Genomic DNA, 22,466 nt, shown 5'->3' with positions numbered 1-22,466 from the left:
AGCAGTTCCTTTAGTGCATGCTTACATATGCGCTGGTCCATGTAATGCATTAAAACAAAGTCATTTGACATGTTAATTAGAATTATATTTATGTCTTTCAATGCTGAAAATATATTTAATTGTATTAAATAAAATAAATTACAGTAAGTTAAACAAGAAAATAAAACTTTTATCCAAAATGTATTTATGCTTATTAAAGTAGTAGGTTAACCTCCAGTTGTTCTCTTAAAGAGTTATTTATACATCATAATCCATAAAAATGTGTTTTGTTTGTATAAATTAATTTATTTAAGGGTTATTTATCCATATTAGTGTAATAAAACCAGTTAAATTACACGCTAATCTATAATGATTAGACATTGCAGGTCTCCGTATCTGGTTTCTCGGAAGGATTAAGTGGTCACTGTCCTTTGCTCTCCCAATTAACCTCAGTCCTGAGTCTCATAGAACATGTTGGAATAATCTCCACTCCCCTCAGATTTCAGATGGCAGCCATGACCCTGAGAAGACCATCATTGCTGACCCCCATGCCGACAGTGTGGAAGAGGGTCTGGACTCGAGGCCTGAAGGCAACCTTATCTACTCCATCAACGATCGCCCACCCTGGTACCTCTGCATTCTTCTGGGTTTCCAGGTGAGAGACAACATTCGACAAATGCGGCTTAACCCCTGCCACACGCGTGAAGCGTCTTAAAGCACACATCTCATAAGTGGACAGGTCTCTCCTGATTTAAATCTCTGACACAGGGAACCTTTAATGGCCTTTCAGGGTTAAACTGACAGCTTGAGGCCAGAGTTCTCAGTGCATGCCAAGAAAAAGGGTGTGTGTGATCATCTGGGTGGGAGAGTTGCCTTGAAGGGCAAGATCAGGGTGACTAATGCTAAGGTTTTTATCTTCAAAAGTAGAAATACTGCCCTGACACTTGGTCACATCTCACCGATCCACTCATTTTATACATAGCCAATCTTTTTTGGGTATAGAGAGGCAGCAATGCTGCGCTAGTCACCTATTTATTGTTTACGTACAATGAGGCTTATTTCACTGACCCTTATTTCAGTTGCTTTTTGTCTTCATTTCAAAATAAAACTAAATACGAACCTGTAACGATTCAAACAAATCTCCATATTCATCGGGAAGAAGGAGGCGGGAACCGGCGCACAATCAAAAAGCATTTTAATACTCAAAGTAAATACAAAACAGCGCGTCAGCCCCTCACGGCGACTGACGCGCACAAATAAAAGCCAAAACATAAAATAATATCCCAGGCCTGGTCCTCTCTCGTCCTTCACGGTCGTCACTCCAGTTTTATATCCTTCCATCTCCTACGTGGGACTCGATACTAGCGGTGGGGCTCAGGTGTAGCTCATCTCCAATCACTACACCTGGCCTCACTCCTCGTTCCCACGCCTCTCGGCCCCGCCCCACTCGCCACATACCCCCATCGCCCCTCGCAGGCCGGGGGGTACCCTCGAGACTGCGCTCTACTCCCCCCCCCCCCCCCCTTCCCTCCGGGGGGGACCGCTCACGGGGACCTGCAGGAACCTGGGGGTAGGACAGACGAGGCGAGAGAAAAGGAGATGGAAGGAGGAGCGACAAGGACGAGAGAGGGGAGAGAGGAAAAAAAAAAAAATCCGGTTCCCAGACGCACTGCTGCTCGGCCCTCCACCAGCTGGGTGATCTCCTCCGCGGTGCCTGGCGGTGGCACTGGACGGCCCTCGGCGGACGGCGCGACACTCCTCCGCCGCCCGATGGACGGCGACGGCTCCTCCGGTTTTGGGCAGCCGGCAGGAGTCCCCCGTTCCCTGCCCCTCCGGATTCCTTCACGGAGGCGGCAGGCTCCGGCCCCCTGGCGAACGGCGCCGACTCCTCCGCTCCCTCACGGACGGCAGCCGCCCCTCCTTGTCGTGGGCGGTCGGCAGCGAGCTCGCCCGTCCCCGGCAACTCGCTCCAGCCCACCGCCTCGAGCGTCCCTGGCGGCACATACCTCGCCTGCTCGAGGGCACCGCGGATTCACCACAGCGGCGAGGGATCTTCAGCAGCGCGTCCCTCCTTCTCCCGGGCTTCGGCACCACTGTAACGATTCAAACAAATCTCCATATTCATCGGGAAGAAGGAGGCGGGAACCGGCGCACAATCAAAAAGCATTTTAATACTCAAAGTAAATACAAAACAGCGCGTCAGCCCCTCACGGCGACTGACGCGCACAAATAAAAGCCAAAACATAAAATAATATCCCAGGCCTGGTCCTCTCTCGTCCTTCACGGTCGTCACTCCAGTTTTATATCCTTCCATCTCCTACGTGGGACTCGATACTAGCGGTGGGGCTCAGGTGTAGCTCATCTCCAATCACTACACCTGGCCTCACTCCTCGTTCCCACGCCTCTCGGCCCCGCCCCACTCGCCACAGAACCTAAGACGCATTTACACTGCAAGTCCGCAAGTCGCCTAATTTGATTCCAGTGCTTAGCTGCTAAAAATGGGATTATTCAAACTGTTGCTTTCTAGTAGATATTCCGGAATGGGTATTATCATTAATTTTATGAATGATTCCAATTTATAAGCTTTCATTTTTAGGTGAACTATGCCTTTAAGGTCCATTCACACCAAGAACGAAAACTTTAACAATAACCATAAATAAATTAGTGTTAATTTGCACTACTGTAATGTTTATTCCAAGAGCACACTGCAGCTTTAAGGTTTACCAAGTGAGGATATGTAGCTCTGAAAGGCATTCCAGTGTTATCTTTCCTCCGTGCTATTATATTTGTGCCATTGTCTCCACAATTGTCTTAAGTTAAGTCTAAAATATTTGGGAGTTTTTGCAGCCAAAAATGATCCACTGTCTATTGTCAATAGTGAAGTCATATGTGAAGTCCAGCTTACACAGAAGTCCCTTTCAAACCAAGCAGTTTTCTCTTGGCCAACGTAGCAATCTCATGTGTCCAACTTGAAAATGTTTTCCGAAACTCCCACTTCTTATTGAAATGACTGGATTTCACCCGTAAAATCACCCAGCAAATGTGAACATTCCGTTAGAGCTACAGTGATTTTTAAAACGTTTTGGTTATAGTAAAAGTTCTTGGCCTTTACAGTTTCCATTTTACAACTTTGTTGCATCGCCACTGGTCTCTTTCGCTCAAAACCTCAATTTCTCATTAAAACGAATGAATTCTGCTTTACTCCACTCTAGACTGTGTTATTCCTTATCATATGCATCTGATGTTTAAGGTGAAGGGAACAATGGGTGTTCCACTTATTCGTCCACATGACACATGGAGATCAAAGACAAGTGGGTGGGGGGAGAGAAAGGCCAGGAAGGTACACAAGGGACTTGCGTCGACATGTGAGGTAAGATGATGTGCCAAGTGCAAAGAGTACAAAGAAGAAGCCTCACTCCTCCAGCCCGCTGGTTTTCATCTTACCGGTGTCACAGATTGGAGAAAAAAAGCAGGGAGAGACCTGGTATTTCATGTCAGCGCAGACTCCCTTAGAGCCCCAGACCCGTTTCTGCTTTCATTACCAGTGTTTTCACACTAATACAATCCCTGTAGCGTCATAAAACGAAGTTCAATTCCAAACTGTTTTGCCCGCTCTACTTGACGTCTGGGGAAAGGAAGCTGTGAAGGCATAAACCAGAACTGCTGAAAAACAATAAAACAACAGGAATTTAAGTGTGGACAAATGAATTTAATTCCCTGTTTCTACTGCTGTGTAAATTCTCTCCTGTGCATCATATCTGTATCCGCACAGTAATCGCCTGTCAAAGATGCTGAGCGTTCAGCCAAGTTTAACTTTTTCTGGGCCCGACAAATTTATGAAGCTTACTGCTGAGAGTAAAAAGGGCTATCAATTCACAACAGATAGGCCAACATCTGTCTTCTATTTTTTGCACGTCTCACTGACTCAGTCAGGCCACATTTAAGATTTGCAACATTTTTTGTGATCATCTGTCTTCCCCTGTGTCTCGCCCCTTATAACGGGTTGTTTGGGATGAGCCTAAGCCCGGTGTCATCGTGCTAGCTATTCATTCCTGTTTCTTGCATCACACAGCATTACATACTGGCGTTTGGTGGCATCCTTGCAATTCCTCTCATTCTCGCCGAGCCGTTGTGCATCAAAGAGAACAACGTTGCCAAAAGTCAGCTCATCTCCACCATCTTCTTTGTCTCGGGCATGTGCACTTTGCTACAGACCACCCTCGGGACCAGGTACTGGGATAAACATTGCTCAAAGTGTGAATTACTGTGTATATATAAACACTATTTTCACTATGAAGCTGCTGTATTCTATAAAGCTCTATAGAAATAAAAGTGACTTGATCTGATTTTATTAATACACAACCTAAAAAATAAATCTTGAAGAAAGTTTCGACTGGTTTCACAAACATTAAACATCGTGCTCTGATGACTTTTATTTTATGTAGAAATCACATTTATTTTATATAGATAGCGCTTTATGCGATACAAAATGCTTCATAGCATCTTCACAGAAATAAACAGGAAAACATCAGTGGTGTAACATTTCAACTTCAATTTTAGTACGTCTTTCCTGTTACTCAAACAGTCAAGCAAGGCTCTAGCAATGCCAAGGTCATTGGTACGATTCCAAGGAAAAGAAATGTGTAAGATATATGTGAATGCAATGCAAGTCTCTGTAGATTAAAGTGTCTGCCAAACGCATAAATGTAACATCTAAATTTCAGCTCTACAGATTTTTTTTTTTATTATTCATGTCAAGTCAGTCAAATTGAACTTTCGCAAAGAGACGTCCCCCCTTAGTTACTGTAGCTATGTCCGACAGGCCATGGTGCTCTCACGCCACACATCAAGTTCTCACGAAGTGAAAAATTCATTGCAGAGCAAAGAGGACACTATCAACATGCCGACAGACAAGACAGAGCAGGTTACTTTTGGTATGAAACTAAGTCTCAGCTCTTAAATGTTGTAATTTTGTAGGAAATTAAAACAATAAATAAATCAAGCTTTGTGGCTATTTAATGTGTCGTGACAGATCACTGTAGAGCATCAGTTCAAGCGCCACATGAACCAAAACTGGTTTGTTTGTCGGACTAAATGGTAGATTCTACATTATGATTGGTCTGACTGCCTGTCAATCAAACTCCCTGCAAATGGTCACTTGTAGTGTCAATGTTACATCGGTTACGAAACAAATTTGATCTATCTATAAAGCATCTCTAAAGAAGACAGGTCATACCATTTTAAAATGACATGAGAGTGGGTAAATAATGACTGAATATTATTATCTTGAAATCATTCTGGCTCTGGTCTTCTTCAGCCAGAACATTTGCTTTTAATGATTTTTATTAGATCTGTAATTCAATGAAAGGAATATTATATTGTTTTCTATGACTACTGCCAATGCTTCTATGATAATACATAAAATAGTCTTGATGCAAAATAAATATCCTTTATGTATTCTCAGGTTGCCGATCCTCCAAGGAGGGACGTTTACCTTCATCACTCCGACTCTAGCTATCCTCGCCCTTCCCAAGTGGAGATGCCCAGACACAGGTGCCACCCCTCACCCTAATGCCACAAATTCTGCAGCGCTCCTAGTGGATGATGATGAGGTGTGGAAAGTCCGCATGCGTGAGGTACTGTAGGAAATGTAATTTCAAAGCTGATCAAAATAATTGCAGTGTTTGTGCTGGAGTTTGAAACAAGCGTGGCTGTTCTGTGCTGTGAGTCATGTGTCAGAAGGAAATGTGAGTCACCAGCAACCGACGGACGATAATGATCCACTTTGTGCTCAAATTACACAGGGTGGTCTCATTCGTATGCAAATGGAAAGTGCAAACATACATTTCTGTAAATTAATTTCACTTCTGTGATGGTCTAATGTTTGCAATAAAGAAATGTTTTAAAGACCTTTTCAATTGCAAATTCTTGTGGAGCTCACAAGAATGAAATACAAGAGAAACACCGTTTTGTTTTGTGTACACAGTAGAGTGAAAAATTGTGGCATCTTTAAACATATTGAATTAATCTACAGTAAATACAATAAAATTCATAAAAAGCATTCATAAACCTTTGCATGTCTTTAAAGAAGTTCATATTTAGAAAGGTTTGTTTTAGAAGATGCCAATACATTTCAGTAATGTATAAAAATGTATGTTAGAATGCTACTAATACTAATGAGATTATGTTCAACTAAAAGTTGTCTGCTCATTTTAAATAAGAAGTGTCTAATGTAAGATTAGATCTCTTTTCTTATTACTGTATTAAATTTAGCTTTTTAATCTCAGGTTTTGAAGAGACACTCTTGTCTTGAATGAGAGGGAAAACTATAATATTTAATATCATCTTAACCAAATATTTGCACTCAAGGGGATTTTGAGCTTTAAGGTTCATTTTGAGTCCTGTTGTAATTTTTTTTTTGCCGTTCTCTGTATCAGGAGACTTTTCTTCTGTATTTACATTAAAAGTTATTATTTTTATCATATAATTTAGATATAATAATTGTTTAGAGATTTTCATGAAAAAAAAAATTCTGATAAAAAAAAAATGTCAGCCTGCGCAATTTAACCTATAACGAATTAAAAACCTGACCTGTTGTTTCAGAATAGAAAATTATTGTTTAAAACATGGCAAGACCAATGAAATTGCTTAATGAATAAACAACTCTTCTTCTCTTTTCGTAGATCCAGGGGGCCATTCTAATGGCCTCAATGCTTCAGCTTGTTCTGGGCCTGTCAGGTCTCGTGGGGCTAGTGTTGAGGTTCATCGGGCCGCTGGCCATTGCTCCCACCATCAGCCTTATAGGACTGTCGCTCTTCATCCAGGCCGGGCAGAAGTCAGGAGCCCACTGGGGAATTGCTGCTTTGTGAGTTACTGTGGAACTATGGGTAACTTTGCGAGCTGAGTCAATACAGTGATTTGTATTTCTGATGCTGTAGGGCTTCTGTAGACTAACGCAGGGCCCCTTTAAAAACAAAACGTCCTTCAGGGTTGAGTGTTTATCTGTACAGATCAACCCTCTTTACTGTTTTCATTTACATGATAATACATACTCATCCTCAAGCACTCCTAAGAGAATACATTAATGTTAGTAAGGTTTGAGCGTCTCGCCCCTCAGACCCTCCCTGTCCAGGTGTCTCTGAGTAAACAAAGGTTTAAGGCACATAAGCCCTGTATGTTAGATTCAGATTGTGGCTTCTATCAGCATTTAATTAGTGTACAGGAGAAGAGATGCTATAATGAAAAAAAGAAAGAAAATAGAGAGAGAGAGAGAGTTTGCATGTTTTTATTTTGCTAATATACTTTTATTTGAAGTGCATTGATATATAATTATAAAAGCAGATGCTGTGAAAATGAGGATATTAATTGAAATATCACATTAAAACCAATCCTTAATCATAATCCTATTCCTCTAGTCCAGTCCTTAATCTGATCCTCACTAATCTTAAACCTCTACTACAGCATATACAGTGTAGAACTCTGTGTTGCTTAAATGAATCTGAAAAATTAAATCAAATTATATGCGGTTTTAAACTGTGCCTTCGTTACAAACAGTTTGTAGGTTATTTACATTTTGTTCTGGAAGGTAATATTATATTTAACATTTAAGATTGCATTTCAACCAGGGTTTTAATGTGGCCGATGCTTGAAAATAATTAGACTTTTCTTTAAGTCTACAAAACAGATAAAGAAATAGATTGAAATATTAAACTGTGATCAGAATTATAATTTAAATTTTTCACATTTTTAGGTTATTTTAAAAGTGTGTTTGTGTCTAATTAATCTTTTACTTTTTAGCAAATATATACTTTTTTATTGTCAAGTTGTGTGTTTTTTTTATTTTTTATATGGGATGTTGCTATTTTTTCTTCCCATAGTATTGCTTCTTGGTGAGTTTATTAACATGAAGGATAATGCAAATGAAGTATAATTCATGTAAATCTGTAATGATGTGTTTGTTCTACAGAACCGTTTGCCTGATCCTTCTCTTCTCCCAGTATTTGAGCAAAGTAAACCTTCCTCTCATTGCTTATAAGGACAAGAAGTGGAAAGTATTCCAGTACCCTCTCTTCAAACTCTTTTCTGTGAGTGTATTAAATCGTAATAATGTCTGTATAATGTAATTGCATAGGTATACTGAACAAAATTATAAACCCAACACTTTTGTTTTTGCCCCAATTTTTCATGAGCTGAACTCAAAGATCTAAGCCTTTCTCTATTTCCACAAAAGGCCTATTTCTCTCAAATGTTGTTCACAAATCTGTCTAAATCTGTGCTAGTGAGCACTTCTCCTTTGCCGAGATAATCCATCCACCTCACAGGTGTGGCATATCAAGATGCTGATTAGACAGCATGATTATTGCACAGGTGTGCCTTAGGCTGGCCACAATAAAAGGTCACTCTTGGGGACAAAAACAAAAAAAGTGTTGTTTATAATTTTGTTCAGTGTATATCTAATGTGGCAACTGAAGGTCTGGGGCAACTAGAGAAAATACTTTAATGTTGCTTTTAAAATTGTCATTACAAATTATATAATAACATAACAATTTAAGTGTAAAATTTACTTTGTACATTTCCTACTATTACAGGTCCATCTCGATAAATTAGAATGTTGTGGAAAATTCATTTATTTCAGTAATTCAACTCAAATTGTGAAACTCCTGTATTAAATAAACTCAGTGCACACAGACTGAAGTAGTTTAAGTCTTTGATTCTTTTAATTGTATTGCTTTTGGCTCACATTTAACAAAAACCCACCAATTCACTCAAAAATTTGGAATATGGTGACATGCCAATCAGCTAATCAAGTTAAAACACCTGAAAAGGTTTCATGAGCCTTCAAAATGGTCTCTCAGTTTGGTTCATTAGGCTACACAATCATGGGGAAGACTGCTGATCTGACAGTTGTCCAGAAGACAATCATTGACCTTCTTCACAAGGAGGGTAAGCCACAAACATTCATTGTCAAAGAAACTGCCAGTTCACAGAGTGCTGTATCCAAGCATGTTAACAGAAAGTTGAGAGGAAGGAAAAAGATGCACAACCAACTGAGAGAACTGCAGCCTTATGAGGATTTTCAAGCAAAATCGATTCAAGAATTTGTGTGAACTTAACAAGGAATGGACTAAAGCTGGGGTCAAGGCATACAGACGTGTCAAGGAATTTGGCTACAGTTGTCGTATTCCTCTTGTTAAGCCTCTCCTGAACCATAGACCGTCAGAAGCGTCTTACCTGGGCAAAGGAGAAGAAGAACTGGATGGCTGTCCAGTGGTCCAAAGTCCTCTTGAGAGCACATTTTGTATTTCATTTGGAAACCAAGGTCCTAGAGTCTGGAGCAAGGGTGTAGAAGCTCATAGCCCAAGTTGCTTGAAGTCCAGTGTTAAGTTTCCACAGTCTGTGATGATTTGGTGTGCAATGTCATCTGCTAGTGTTGGTCCATTGTGTTTTTTGAAAACCAAAGTCACTGCACCCATTTACCCATTTTTTGAGGATGCTGATTTTATTTTCCAGCAGGATTTGGCACCTGCCCACACTGACAAAAGCACCCAAAGTTGGTTAAATGACCATGACCTAAACTATACATAAACTCACCAGACCTGAACCCCATAGAGAATATATGGAGTATTTTCAAGAGAAAGATGAGAAACAAGAGACCAAATAATGCAGATGTGCTGAAGGCCACTGTCAAAGAAACCTGGGCTTCCAGACCATCTCAGCAGTGTCAAAAACTGATCACCTCCATGTCATGCCGAATTGAGGTAGTAATTAAAGCAAAAGGAGCCCCTACCAAGTCTGGAGTACATGTACAGTAAATAAATATACTTTCCAATTCACCCAAAAAAAAATGTTTTTTTTTTTTTTAGACTTCTAAAGTATTCTAATGTTTGACATGGTGAATTGGTGGGTTTTTTGTTAAATGTGAGCCAAAATCATCATAATTAAAGAACCAAGTACTTAAACTACTTCAGTCTGTGTGACTTGAATTTATTCAGTACAGGAGTTTCACAGAAGTTTTTGAGTTGAATTACTGAAATTAACTTTTCCACGACATTCTAATTTATTGAGATGCACCTGTATATATGTCCTCATTTTATTTTAGTGACAGCATGTTTTTGAGTCCTTCAGTAAAATCAGTGACTTAGAAATGGTGCAGAAACTTTCTCATTCAAAAATGTCTTATTCATTTTATGATGTAATTATAAATGTTTTAAAAACTTATTTCCAAGTTACCAAGTAAAAAAAATGCCCAGCGTGAGGGCTCAAACGTTTATATGTTTTACAATTATCTCATATAATTGCCAGGATCACTAAAACTGATAGAAAACTATAGAAATCTGATTAGTAAACAATAGAAATCAACATACGGAACAGTTAATAGTATTATGCTAAAGGATGATATACATATGATGCATTTGCAAGGTTTACTAGGTCTGTAAACTAGTCAAATGGGAGTTCTGAAGTACTTTTGTCTAAATTACAGTGTGTGAAGATCTTGTCAAAAGAGTTGTAGGATGGGTTAAACTGAAAATAATAGTTTCAAATCTTGTTGGCTTGAAGTGTTGGCAAAAATCGAGAAATACCCCAGGGCTAATGCTTTGCTTGTCACATTTTACATGCTACAAATAACAAAAAAATTGCTAGCATTGTTAATCTGAACCACTGACATGGATTGGCATGAAAGTAAGCCAATAAATCCAGCCTTTAAAGTCTAATCATTAAAAAGAGATAAGAGAAGTTAATGTATGTTGTGTTATATGTACAGGCTTTATTTGGGATGTGCGGAGCCTGGCTGGTGTGCTTCCTGCTGACATATTTCAATGCCCTGCCCTCATCTCCAGATGAGTATGGCTACATGGCCAGGACAGACATCAATCTTAATGCAGTAAAAAGTGCTTCATGGTTCTACGTGCCTTATCCAGGTGAACCTCTTTAAACTATATAGCAATTAACATCATTTTTTAACAACAGCCACCCTGTAGTTAAAAAAAAGAGAGAGAGACAGAGAGAGAAATAATATGTAAAATAATTACTTTTAACATTTATAAAATGAAAAGCATGTTTGAGATGAAGGTTTTTTCATAAAAAAAAAACAACAAAAAAAAACTCTGGATTCTGAATTTTACAAAAACATGTTCTGGTCCATGTTACGCTTCACAATTCAGTTTTCAGACCATATGGTGCAAATGAAAAAAACGAAACCAAACATAAATTTTTTTTTAATTATTTTATTCTCTCTTTTTATTAGTTTACTAAATTGTGACTTAAAAATTTGAATTTGAATTAAAAATCTAAACAATTTTCTGTTTATCATAACAAATAGCAAATTACTGTATAATGTTTTTCAAATGTAGCCTTTACAGTTCAAACATTACCCTGAGAAATATGGAGACAGAATTTAGTGGCTGGTGTTTATGAATAAAGCTTTAGCTTACATTAATAATGTTTGTTGACTTTGGTCATTTAAAAAATGTTTCATGCTTTAAGCCACGTTAAACGTTTTCCTTGGAAGGAAAATGCTTAACTTGTAATTAAACATGTTGCATTCTAATTCTGGACTCACCTGCTTGTCACTGTTTTTATAGGACATGTTAAGCATTTGTGAAACAGTCTGCAGCCACACCCCGTGCTAATGGTACAGCCCACATCGCAAATTGTATGATAGAAATAGAAAAAGAAGATTTTTTTTTTTTTACATGATAATTTCTGAAGTCACAATTTATCAAATTTACATAAAAAAACCCCCAAAGAAAATGGCAATTGTTAATTTAGGAAGTTGCCGAAAGAAAATTTAAAAATGAATGTTTGGTTTAATTTTTGCATTTTTTCATTTGCTCCACATGGTCTGAAAATGTAAATGTATAGCATAACACTGACCTCATCAAAATAATGTATAATGTTTCTATCACAGAGTTATATCTGACAAAAACAAATTGCAATGTCGTGGACATGAGATTAAATTTTTTTTTTTTTTTTTTTAGAGAGATTATGGTCTAAAATCCACTGGGCCAAAAATTCCTATAGTTGTAAAAACATGCATATCTATTATCTCTTATCTGTAGAAATTCCAGATGAAACAATCAAATGAATCTTATCATGAATAAAAAAAAAAAAAGACAATGAACAGTTGGATGCAAAGATATATGGTTTCCCTGGAACTCATCTGGCATTTATGAATAATATATGTCGCATGAATGCTGATTTTCATAGTCGCTGAGTATAAACGTTAACTATTTCAACAGTACTGTCGAAGCTGTTTACCAAGCGCTGTTTGCCATCTGTTCTTAAAAGCCGTATCTGTTTAAAGAAGAATGAGCCATCTTGAATGGCAGTGTTTCTTTCAGAATCCAGAGATGAATGATACGTCTGCTCCAAGGGCATTGGTGATAAAGTGACATGAATGGGGCTCTTCTAGTTCATGCTGAAGAAGATTTAACAACTGTCATTCACAGGAAAACATAGTTTGCTTTGCTTGGTTCAATTCTTACCCATAAAGGTTTGGTGTATTAATGTCTGAGACACTTGCGGTAGTCAGGCTTATGATTCTTCATGTCTGTTTCAGCTTTTTGCCCAGTTTCATCTCATTTCAATGGTTCTGTTATGTTAAGAAATGCTTTCAAGACCCAATGGCCCTCTGCTATGAATGAGCTAGCAAAAATATGAATTTGAAACAGCTTTAGGTTTCCAGCATTAGTTTGCACAGCATGCCATTTGAGTTCTTTAGATAAAGCCCATAAGTTGTACTACCCGGAGGCTTCCATGTTGGGGAATGTGGTATTTTAATCTTCAGATAGATAATAGAGGTTTGACTGCATCAGTGTCTGAATGTTACTGAGTGCAGTTCATCATTTCCCTTGACCCATTTAAATCCCTTGAGACATCTGTGAGCTTCAGGCTGATATATGAGAATGAAGAAGCCTCAGGTTACTGTGTACACTTTCCATTATATGATCCTCTCAGCCATCCACATTGAATGATAGCTGATTTCCTTTGAAGCCATTGATCTTTGAATATACTGAATAGTGTAGATATTTTATTTTGGATAGCTTTTTTATGTAAAGTATGTTTGTAGTGTATTAAAGGGATAGTTATCCCACCCTCAAGTCATCCAGTCTTGTCAAGTTTTGTTTAAAGTTAAGGAAACCAGTCTCCTCTTGGCTTATATTTAAGTCCTCCAGAACATTTTTCTGTGCAAATCCTAGTTTTGCACTTCTGATTCATGATTCGTGTTTTGTTTTGCTCTTTCTTCTGCGTTTCCGTGTTCATCACTTCTCACTGGAGCTTATGCTACGCCTACATCCTCCATCATCCGCCGGAACCACTATCTCTTTTAAATGTATGGTTCATAAAGTTTTAAATATGGATATTTTTCTTACAAAAAAACAACAATTCACTTCATGAGGCCTTTATTCACTTAACCCCCCCGAGCTTTGTTGAGTACTTTTTATGATGGATGGATGCACTTTATTGGGCTTCTATTTGAACTATTGAATCCCAACAGTATTATAAAGCTTGGAAGACTCGCATTGTATTCGTCTAAAAGAGGAAAGTCATATACACCAAGTGTGGCTTGAGGGTGAGTAAATCATGGGGTGAACTATCTCTTTAAAGGGTTAGTTCACCCATAAATGAAAATTAGACTGAGTTTTTACCTACCCTCAAGCCACACTAGGTGTATATGACTTTCTTCTTTCAGATGAATCCAGTCTGAGTAATATCAAAATTTGTCCTGTTCAACTGTAACACCCGCTAACTGCAATGATAGAGCTTGGAATAGCCAGGACAATTTTTAATGTAACTCCGACTGGATTCGTCTGAAAGAAGAAAGTCATGTACACCTAGGATGCTTTGAAGGTGAGTAAAAAACAAGATAGTTTTTATTTTTGGTTGAATTAACCCTTTAATAAATTTTTAAATGTAATTTTCAGCATTAATCCAGTCTTCAGGGTCACATGATCCTTTACAAATCATTAAAAAATGCTTATTTGCTACTAAAAAAAAAATAATATTATAATAAATATTGAAAACTGGTGCCTCTTGATATTTTTGAAGAAACCATTATACTTTTTTACTTATTTTGCATTGTTAAAATGAACCCTCTGAACTTTCATTTAATTTGGCTTCTCCTAATTACCAATTTAACTGCCATTCACAGACATGAGAAACAAACTTCCGTATTACTCAGAAAGTCTGATTAACATCTGGTATTTTAGTTATTTGTTTGATTAAAATCTTGTACAATTTTGGATAGGAGTCAAAGTAAACATGCTTCCATGACATATAAAAAAAAAAAAAAAAAACATTCCAAAGATTTCTTTAGTTTAAGTGCATTGACAAATTATTTTCCTGGTAACCTCATTAACATGTAATGTATTAGTCTCAGCATGTCTTGGTACTTATTATTTTTATTTCCATCATAAAGTAAACTAAGGAGAATGTTACTATTGCAAATTAACTTTGCTCATCTCTTAACCCTGGCTTTTTTAGGACAGTGGGGTTTACCGACTGTGAGTGTGTCGTCTGTGCTGGGCATGATGGCTGGAGTATTGGCTTCAACGATGGAGTCCATTGGAGACTATTATGCATGCGCTCGTCTCTCTGGAGCACCTCCACCGCCTAGGCATGCTATTAACCGTGGCATTGCGGTGGAAGGCGTGGGTTGCATCTTGGCTGCCCTGTGGGGTACTGGTAATGGCACCACCTCCTACAGTCAGAATATCGCCGCTCTGGGAATTACAAGGGTAGGATTTGTCTATTTATTGGTAATAATGCCTATAACTATCTTTATTGTCGTTGCCACCTACACCTTGTTCAAATTCAGTTCAGTTGTACATTAACAAAACAAGTTATTTGTTCACTTTTATGCTATGTACGTGGATAAATTTGGATATACTTGTTATAATATATAAGAAATTGCATGTCATCCTGTTCAGAAGTTCAAGCTATTTGGGATCTTTGCCTTCTCAGTGACTGTTTGTACCCTTTATGATCGTTCCTGTGCATGAGTCCTGAGCAGTGAAGGTGCCCACTCTTCTCAAAAATCCTCCAGATCCTGATCTGAGCATCCTCTGCACTTTTGATCTCTTACCTATTTAGGGCAATTGAGCGATTAATCTATAACAAACTGCTTCAAGCCGTCATTGGTGCGCACATGACGGTAATGTCATTTTTTGAGGAATGTTTAAACATCTGTAATGCAGCTTTCTCAGGGTAGTGCTATATTTAAAAAAAATTATCTTAATCTTTTTATTTTAATCTGTCTCAATTTCATGGGAATGAAAATGATAACATTCCCTTGGTTGTTTGGTTTGGGTTTCATGACGGTGTTTTGGATGACTTTTCTTTTAATGGTGCCAGGTTGGCAGCAGATTGGTACTTCAGACTGCTGGGCTTCTTATGATCATCTTGGGACTCTTTGGTAAATTCAGCGCAGTCTTTATAACTATTCCAGACCCGGTCATCGGTGGAATGTTTCTTGTCATGTTTGGGATGGTAGCAGCAGTGGGAATTTCCTGTCTGCAGGTACACCTGAGAGTCGTATATATTTTTATTTAATTTTTTCCATTTCATTATTTTAAAATTGTATGTCATGATGACTTATTTGATATAAATACATACTAATAGGTTTTCATGTCATTCATATTTCATTTTATGTTACTGTTTTTTTTCTTACAGTATGTGGATTTGAACTCTTCCAGGAATCTCTTGATTCTTGGCTTCTCAACCTTCACTGGTCTTGTGCTCCCAACCTGGTTTCACTCGAACCCAGGCACGATCAACACAGGTGAATATAACATTAAAATGCATACATACTGGGGTATATAAAGAAGTGGTGTTAGTCAGTAACAGCAATAGTTAAAACGACAGACAACTGGTATATCTCATTATAAAATTCATATTATGATCATTTAGTGTCAGTGCTATTTCAGATAGACTGCTGGTAGTGATCCTTGAACACATGGGTACCTTGTATTATGGCCAAAAAGATCAAAAGAACCCAAACCTGGACAGAAGACAAAGAGTTTGCTTGTGATGTTAACCAGATCTTGCACAAACACTCTAGGCATTCACACAAAACTTAGTTGTTTTTTTATCAAATTTTGATTGCTTTGAAATAAATGTCATAGGACAGAGACTATATATATATATATATATATATATATATATATATATATTTTTTTTTTTTTTTTTTTAAACAATTATTTGTAAAATAAAACTTATAATAATTTTAGAAATAAGATTATACATCTTAATTTTTGCATTTTTTAAAAATATAATTGAAGATTTTATTAAGTGAATAATTAATTAAATAGTGTATGCATATAAATATGTATATTATTTTTATGATGTATTTATTACACAATATTATATTTTATTTTATAAAGTTACACAATAAGTACATTTGACTTATTGCTTTATTTCATAGTCAACTGCAACTACATCTCTTGATTAAAAAAAAAAAAAAACCTGAACACAAAATAACAGAAAGTGTATATATATTAGAAGATCAATTGCAGTCTGAACTCCTTTGCTAAGCATTAGATGCAAATGTTGCTTCAGCAACTGAATAGGACAAGTAACAGTAGTTGTTTGAGCTATGCAATGTGGGAGGTCAGTCGGTGCAAGTGGCACATTCCAAGCTTATCTACATTGGTAAAAAGCATTGTCTGGGCTCCTGAGGTTAGGGAGACTTATCTGCCAATCCTCTTTACAAGTCTCCATTTGACTCTGCTGTAATCTCCTCCCTCAACTTCTGCTCAAACCTTTCATGTAAAAACCAAGGGACCTCTTTTGACATCCGGGCCAGTGCACCCTTTCGATGAACTTTGTCCTAATCTTCATCCCAAGTTTTCTGTTAACACTGCTTAAAACAAGCGGGCTTTTACATCCACAAAAGTCCAATAGTGCATTATCAGGGGCTCTTTTAAGCAGTTTATTGACAGGCTTTCAGGAATTAGTGTTTTAAACTGACACATTGAACTCCTGACCAACACTTGCTGTGTAGGTCTTGTCAGATGGACATTAACTGGCCCTAGAACATCCATCAAGGCATAATAATAAGATATGGTATACCAAGAGTTTTTACGCCTACACGTTTACTTACATGTATATCCATGTGTTGGACATCTGTCACTGTCCACCCGGTTCTTTGTGATCTGAATGGTTTTGTATCTGTCAACAGGCATAAAAGAGCTGGATCAGCTCATAATGATTCTCTTCACCACCCACATGTTCATTGGTGGATTCTTTGGGTTTGTTTTGGACAACACAATACCAGGTAAGTCGTAAAAACACATGACTTTTGGGCATGTTAATCTGCATGGGCACGTCATTGTCAAAAGATCTTTGTAAGCCATATAATAGTCATTATTCAATAAAAATAAACATCTGTGAACGCAACAGGAAATGCTAATGAATGCACAACCTTGAAGGTGCAGTATGTAATATTGACAGCTAGCAGCTGAAATGGGTACGGTGGTCCAAATTCAAAATATTGGAGAGAATTTTTTCTCCAGCCGCCGCCTCTTCAGACTCGACACTCACATGGGTTGCCAGATTGAGGACACTGGCAATGGAAGGAGACAAGCCTTACACTGTAATTGAATTAAATGGATATATAGTTCACCTAAAAATGAAAATTACCTCACGATTTATTAAAGCCATCCTAATTGTATATAACTTTTTTCTTTCAGACGAATGCAATCGAAGTTATATAAAAAAATGTCCTGGCTCTTCCGAGATTTATAATGGCAGTGAATGATTGTTGAGATTTTAAAGCCCAAAGTGTACCCATCCATCATAAAAAGTACTCCACGTGGTTCTGGGGTGTTAATAAAAGCCTTTTGAAGTGAAGCGCTGCTTTTGTGTAAGAACAATGTCCATATTTAAAACTTTAGAAACCATTCACAAGAGAATGGGGGTCAAGCGGGTGACGTAGGACGTTGAGAAGTGATGAACACAGAAGCGCAGAGTGGAGGGCAAAAAAGTCATGAATTAGAAATGCAAAATGAGGATATGTACAGAAAAATGTCAGAGGATTTCGATAGATGCCAAGAGGAGACAGTAATATTAGTAATATTATTATTTCCTTAGCTGTAAACAAAACAGTAAAACTGGTAAATTTGCTCTATAAATGGAAGGCACGGCTTTAGAGTTTCAAACTAAATGTAAAAAATATTGATATTTTTATTAAAAAATGGTTTTCGCTCACCAGAGATTATGCTACTACACCTCCGTCCTACATCATCCGCTGTAACAACACTCACTCCTGAACAAGCACATGACAGTTAGCAGAAGCTAGAGATTGTGGTTTATTTAAGTTTTAAATATGGATATTTTTCTTAAAGAAATGCACTGATTTGCTTCAGAAGGCCTTTATTAACCCTCTGGACCCATGTGGGACTTTTTTTTACAATGGAAGGGTGCACTTTTTTGGGGCTTCAAAATCTCGATCACCTTTCTCTGTCATTATAAAGCTTGGACGAGCCAGCACATTTTTAATATAACTCCGATTGCATTCATCCGAAAGAAGAAAGTCTTTTTTTTTCACCTAGTATGACTTTAGGGTGAGTAAATCATAGGGTAATTTTACATTTTTTGGTGAACTATCCCTTTTATTTATCTATTTAAATTTTTCTCTGGTCATAAATCATTTTAGATGTATGCCGAGGCTTTTTAGGTTGGGTAGAATCTGTGATCTCTGGCCCAGTTCATTTGCTGGCTCTCATGGCTGCATTATGCTGTGTTTTTTGTCAACTGGCAACCTAGGGTGAAATATTGTTGAAATAAATACTATTCTAAACTGCCCGTGGGTGGAATCTCACAGACCAAAACATTAATAACATAAAGCACATAAAAAAAAAGTTTTTTAATAGAGGCATATTTGATTCATCAAAGATCTTTCCAGTGATCAGTTTTTGAAAGAACCGTAATTATCTAAAATGATCTAATATTTTACTAAGTAATGCGTTATTGTAATTAAATTACTTATCCACTGAAAATGTAAAGTAAGGGATTACTGCTAATTTTTAGGTCATTTAATTACAGTTACTTTTAAAGTACTTGCGTTACATACAGTAAATAATTTCAACAGTTCTAAAATCAATATTGAATTTGAAATCTAAATTTACTGTCTAAAGATAAAATTGAATGCAGTATATTTAACCCTTTGCACGCCAGCGTATTCACTTTCTGTTTTTCCTGATTCACAGAGAAACCTTAAATACTCAGATAATGATAAGACTGAAATCAATCAAATCTAAAAAGGGCTTACTTTTACTTGTGTACACTGACAGTAACAACTAAACATTGTGCTTTTGCAAAATAAACAAAACAAACAGGGTGCACTTTCGGCCGTCTTGGCTTCTGTGAGCAACTTTCTACACTTCAAGAATATTTGACCGAGACCATGAGAAATATGAAAGCTTGTGTCTACTTTTAAATGAACAATTTAAAAACGAATATTCTCTGATTATGTAATCCATATGAAACTAAAGTGAGCGCATTATATGCAGTCACCTGCACGCAAACACCATAATCTATAAAAAAAATTATATAATAAAAAAGAATATCAAGATTCGTCTAATTTTCATCATTTTTGAAATTTAACTTTTCTCTAGCTTTTTTGTTATTCAGATAGGCTATGTTATTATTCAGAGTATTTCTATTTGTTAACCAAAGGTGGCTACATTTTTTTAATAATTTTTTTTATTATTATTTCAGTTATTTTAAATCAAAAAGGCTAAACTATTCTGTTTGACTCAAATTGAAAGAATAAAGAATAACATTTCTATTAAAGTTTATAGGGATTTTAAGATGTACCCTAATTAGCTATTTAAATAATTAAGTAACTTAATGAGTAACTTAGTTACTTTTCAGACAGAGTAATTAGCAAAGTAATTTAAATACAATATTGATGATGTAATTAGTATAAGTAATGAATTACCTTTTAAAAGTAGCTTACTCAACACTGCTTGGCTGAAATGTGTTTCAGTGAATGCATTTCCTGGTTGCAAGATTGAAATATTTGCTTTGTCTGCTTTCTAGTTGAATTAATAAAAATCTTGTCTTTTTTTCTTAGGAACAGAAAAAGAAAGAGGAATAAAGAATTGGAGGAAGACGGTTCATGAAGGATCTCAAATACATGTCACCGATCAGTCCTGTTACAATCTGCCTTTCTGCACAAGCTTTATTCAGAGGTTCAAACTGCTCCACTACCTCCCGTTCCTCCCATCAGTTAAGTCACAGGAACTGGGAACACATCTGTAGTACCGGAGCTTCCTGTGGTGAGGCTTGGTTTTTTGAAAGGCACATTCCTGGAAATGAATGTGGGCAACACTCAGGCCTGGCTCCAGGGTTAAACTGATCGGAATAGCCACAGAATTACTGCGATTTTCCATGGAAATCATACAACCATTGACATTTTCATCTTTTATTGGATTATTAAAGTACATGCTCTGCTAAAGCTCCAATTAAGCTTCATAATGTAACCCCTTTCGTAAATTCACACCATGAAATCACTTTTTTTTGAAAAGTAAAAAACATTACTTTTCTATTCTTTATTTATCAACTAATACAATTGAAAATCTTTTGGTTTCCATTTTGGCAAATATATGTGATCATGATGCCTGTACATCACTTTTCAGTGACGTTCAGAGAGAGACGAAGTCCCACGCTAAGATTTAGATTTCAAAAAGTTCATAATACTGATAATAAATCAAAATGAACCCTTTTGCGTCAGTGAAATCCAGTTGTGCTCGTTATTTGTAGCGGGTAAAATAACATGTCACCTGAGGGCTGCAGCGGATTTGTTCTATCTGGAGCTCACAGCTAACGTTGCCATAAACGTTGCAGTTGTCATGGCAATCATTGCGCACATTACGTGAAATAACCTATTTGTCTTTGCACGCCAGCTTACTTAGCAAACTGATATAACACAATTGTTTTTTTCTCAGTTTTACCCAAGCTTCTGCTAGTGTTGACATATGAAATATCACCACATTAAATTGTCTAACTATTTGATATTTGAGCCAGGCCTGGTGCCATTTCAGTTCTGCATCGTGACTTTAATTAAATTCCGTAAACTGAGCACAGATATGTACTACCATACAAGAAATGTCATGTCAGTTCTGTTCATAGTGTTTTGAACATAGGTTTTTGATCCTGATTAATACATGATTATAGACATGCAAAACTATTTTTAGGTGTATTTTATATTAGACTTATGATTTTGTGTAGAATATATTTTTAATTAATATAAAGTTTGTTAGATTTGTTATGATCAATGTAATGATTAATGTATTTTTTGCATGTATGTGCATATAAACAGACCTCCCACATTTCAGCAGCATTCCTTTTATGCTACCTCTACAAAAACGATAAATATTATTCTTTTAAAACCCCTGCTAAATCAAAGAGTATAATCCTGTCCTTAAATGTAAATGGGACTGTGTTTTGCACTCTTGAGTGCCGAGAATAGCCAAAAGCAACGATTCCCTTCAAGCACAACTTTTAGATCATACACAAAAAGTGAATAAATATCGGATTCAGTTCATGTTTACATTCCTATTTATTTTTTTATTTCATTTATGTTTTCCTTTTGGAAACTAAGACTCTGAGAGCTAATTACTTTATTACTGGATAATTACTTTAGCACTTCTTTTGAAAACTGTCTCCGTGTTTTACTGTAAAGGTGAACAATTCTTAATATTATCTTAATATATCTATTTTTTTGTGTTCTACAGAGGGAAGTCAGGATGACACGAGTGTGAGTGAATAATGACAGAACTTTCTTTTTTTGTCACTTTAAGACATTAAGCATTAAGAAAAGTCTAGAAATGAGAAATAGTGGGTAATAAACTGTGACCTTAAAGTATTTTAGATAACTGGACGAGTTCAGACGCTGGTCACTAGTGCATCTGGACTCCTTGGCACCACAATATTTAGCTCACTTACCTAAGAGCCTTCTTTTTTTCTTTGATGTAGGACAGTTGCGTCAAAGTATCAGTAAACAGAAAGTCCGAGATAACTGTGACATTTCAGTCGTGCCAAATGAAATTATGGCACTGCCAGTTCTAATTCCCTTTCAAAGGAATTCATGCAACAACATTCGTCTCAAATGCCTATGGGAATCCTCTCTGTGCTGTCTAAGGCCAAGCTTGACTAAACAAGTAAAATGCAAGCAACCGATATTTAAAGCAACTCTCTATTAATCACAAATATTTTTAATTGGCAATCTATAGTTTTATGCACTTTTGAAGGAACATTTCATTTTAGTTGCATTTTGTTACGAGGCAAAATTTACTTAAGAAACCTGTTCTAGTCTCTGAAACAAACATTCGTGCGAGGCAGGCCACATCCGGAGCCAGTGTCTAATCAACATGAATACGTGTGCATGAATACAAATTTGACAGTCAAATATTTAAGCATAGTGTGTCATTCAGCGTCTCTTTTCACGCACGTAAAACACATTTTCCACTGAACTTCTAATG

General features: G+C 37.0%; 1 protein-coding gene across 4 annotated transcripts in view; it reads left to right on the top strand.

Moving 5' to 3' along the window:
- si:dkey-106n21.1 (solute carrier family 23 member 2) overlaps positions 1 to 21,718 on the top strand; it is a 24,338-nt gene extending 2,620 nt beyond the window's left edge. For 2 of the 4 annotated variants that reach the window (XM_052543797.1, XM_052543794.1), the window contains exons 2-12: positions 479 to 634; positions 4,052 to 4,209; positions 5,444 to 5,615; positions 6,663 to 6,844; positions 7,946 to 8,063; positions 10,742 to 10,898; positions 14,464 to 14,717; positions 15,334 to 15,498; positions 15,652 to 15,760; positions 17,159 to 17,254; positions 20,057 to 21,718. In XM_052543797.1, coding sequence (XP_052399757.1) covers positions 4,175 to 4,209; positions 5,444 to 5,615; positions 6,663 to 6,844; positions 7,946 to 8,063; positions 10,742 to 10,898; positions 14,464 to 14,717; positions 15,334 to 15,498; positions 15,652 to 15,760; positions 17,159 to 17,254; positions 20,057 to 20,244 — 1,476 coding nt within the window. In that variant the 5' untranslated portion in view covers positions 479 to 634; positions 4,052 to 4,174 and the 3' untranslated portion in view covers positions 20,245 to 21,718. The remainder of the gene's footprint in view (positions 1 to 478; positions 635 to 4,051; positions 4,210 to 5,443; positions 5,616 to 6,662; positions 6,845 to 7,945; positions 8,064 to 10,741; positions 10,899 to 14,463; positions 14,718 to 15,333; positions 15,499 to 15,651; positions 15,761 to 17,158; positions 17,255 to 20,056) is intronic. The other 2 variants (XM_052543796.1, XM_052543795.1) reach the window with 1 other exon arrangement.
- The last annotated feature ends 748 nt before the right edge of the window (positions 21,719 to 22,466 follow it).

Source organism: Carassius gibelio, chromosome A25 (assembly GCF_023724105.1).
Source record: "Carassius gibelio isolate Cgi1373 ecotype wild population from Czech Republic chromosome A25, carGib1.2-hapl.c, whole genome shotgun sequence".
In the NCBI taxonomy this organism is placed as follows: domain Eukaryota; kingdom Metazoa; phylum Chordata; class Actinopteri; order Cypriniformes; family Cyprinidae; genus Carassius; species Carassius gibelio.
This window is presented reverse-complemented; position numbering and strand designations above follow the sequence as displayed.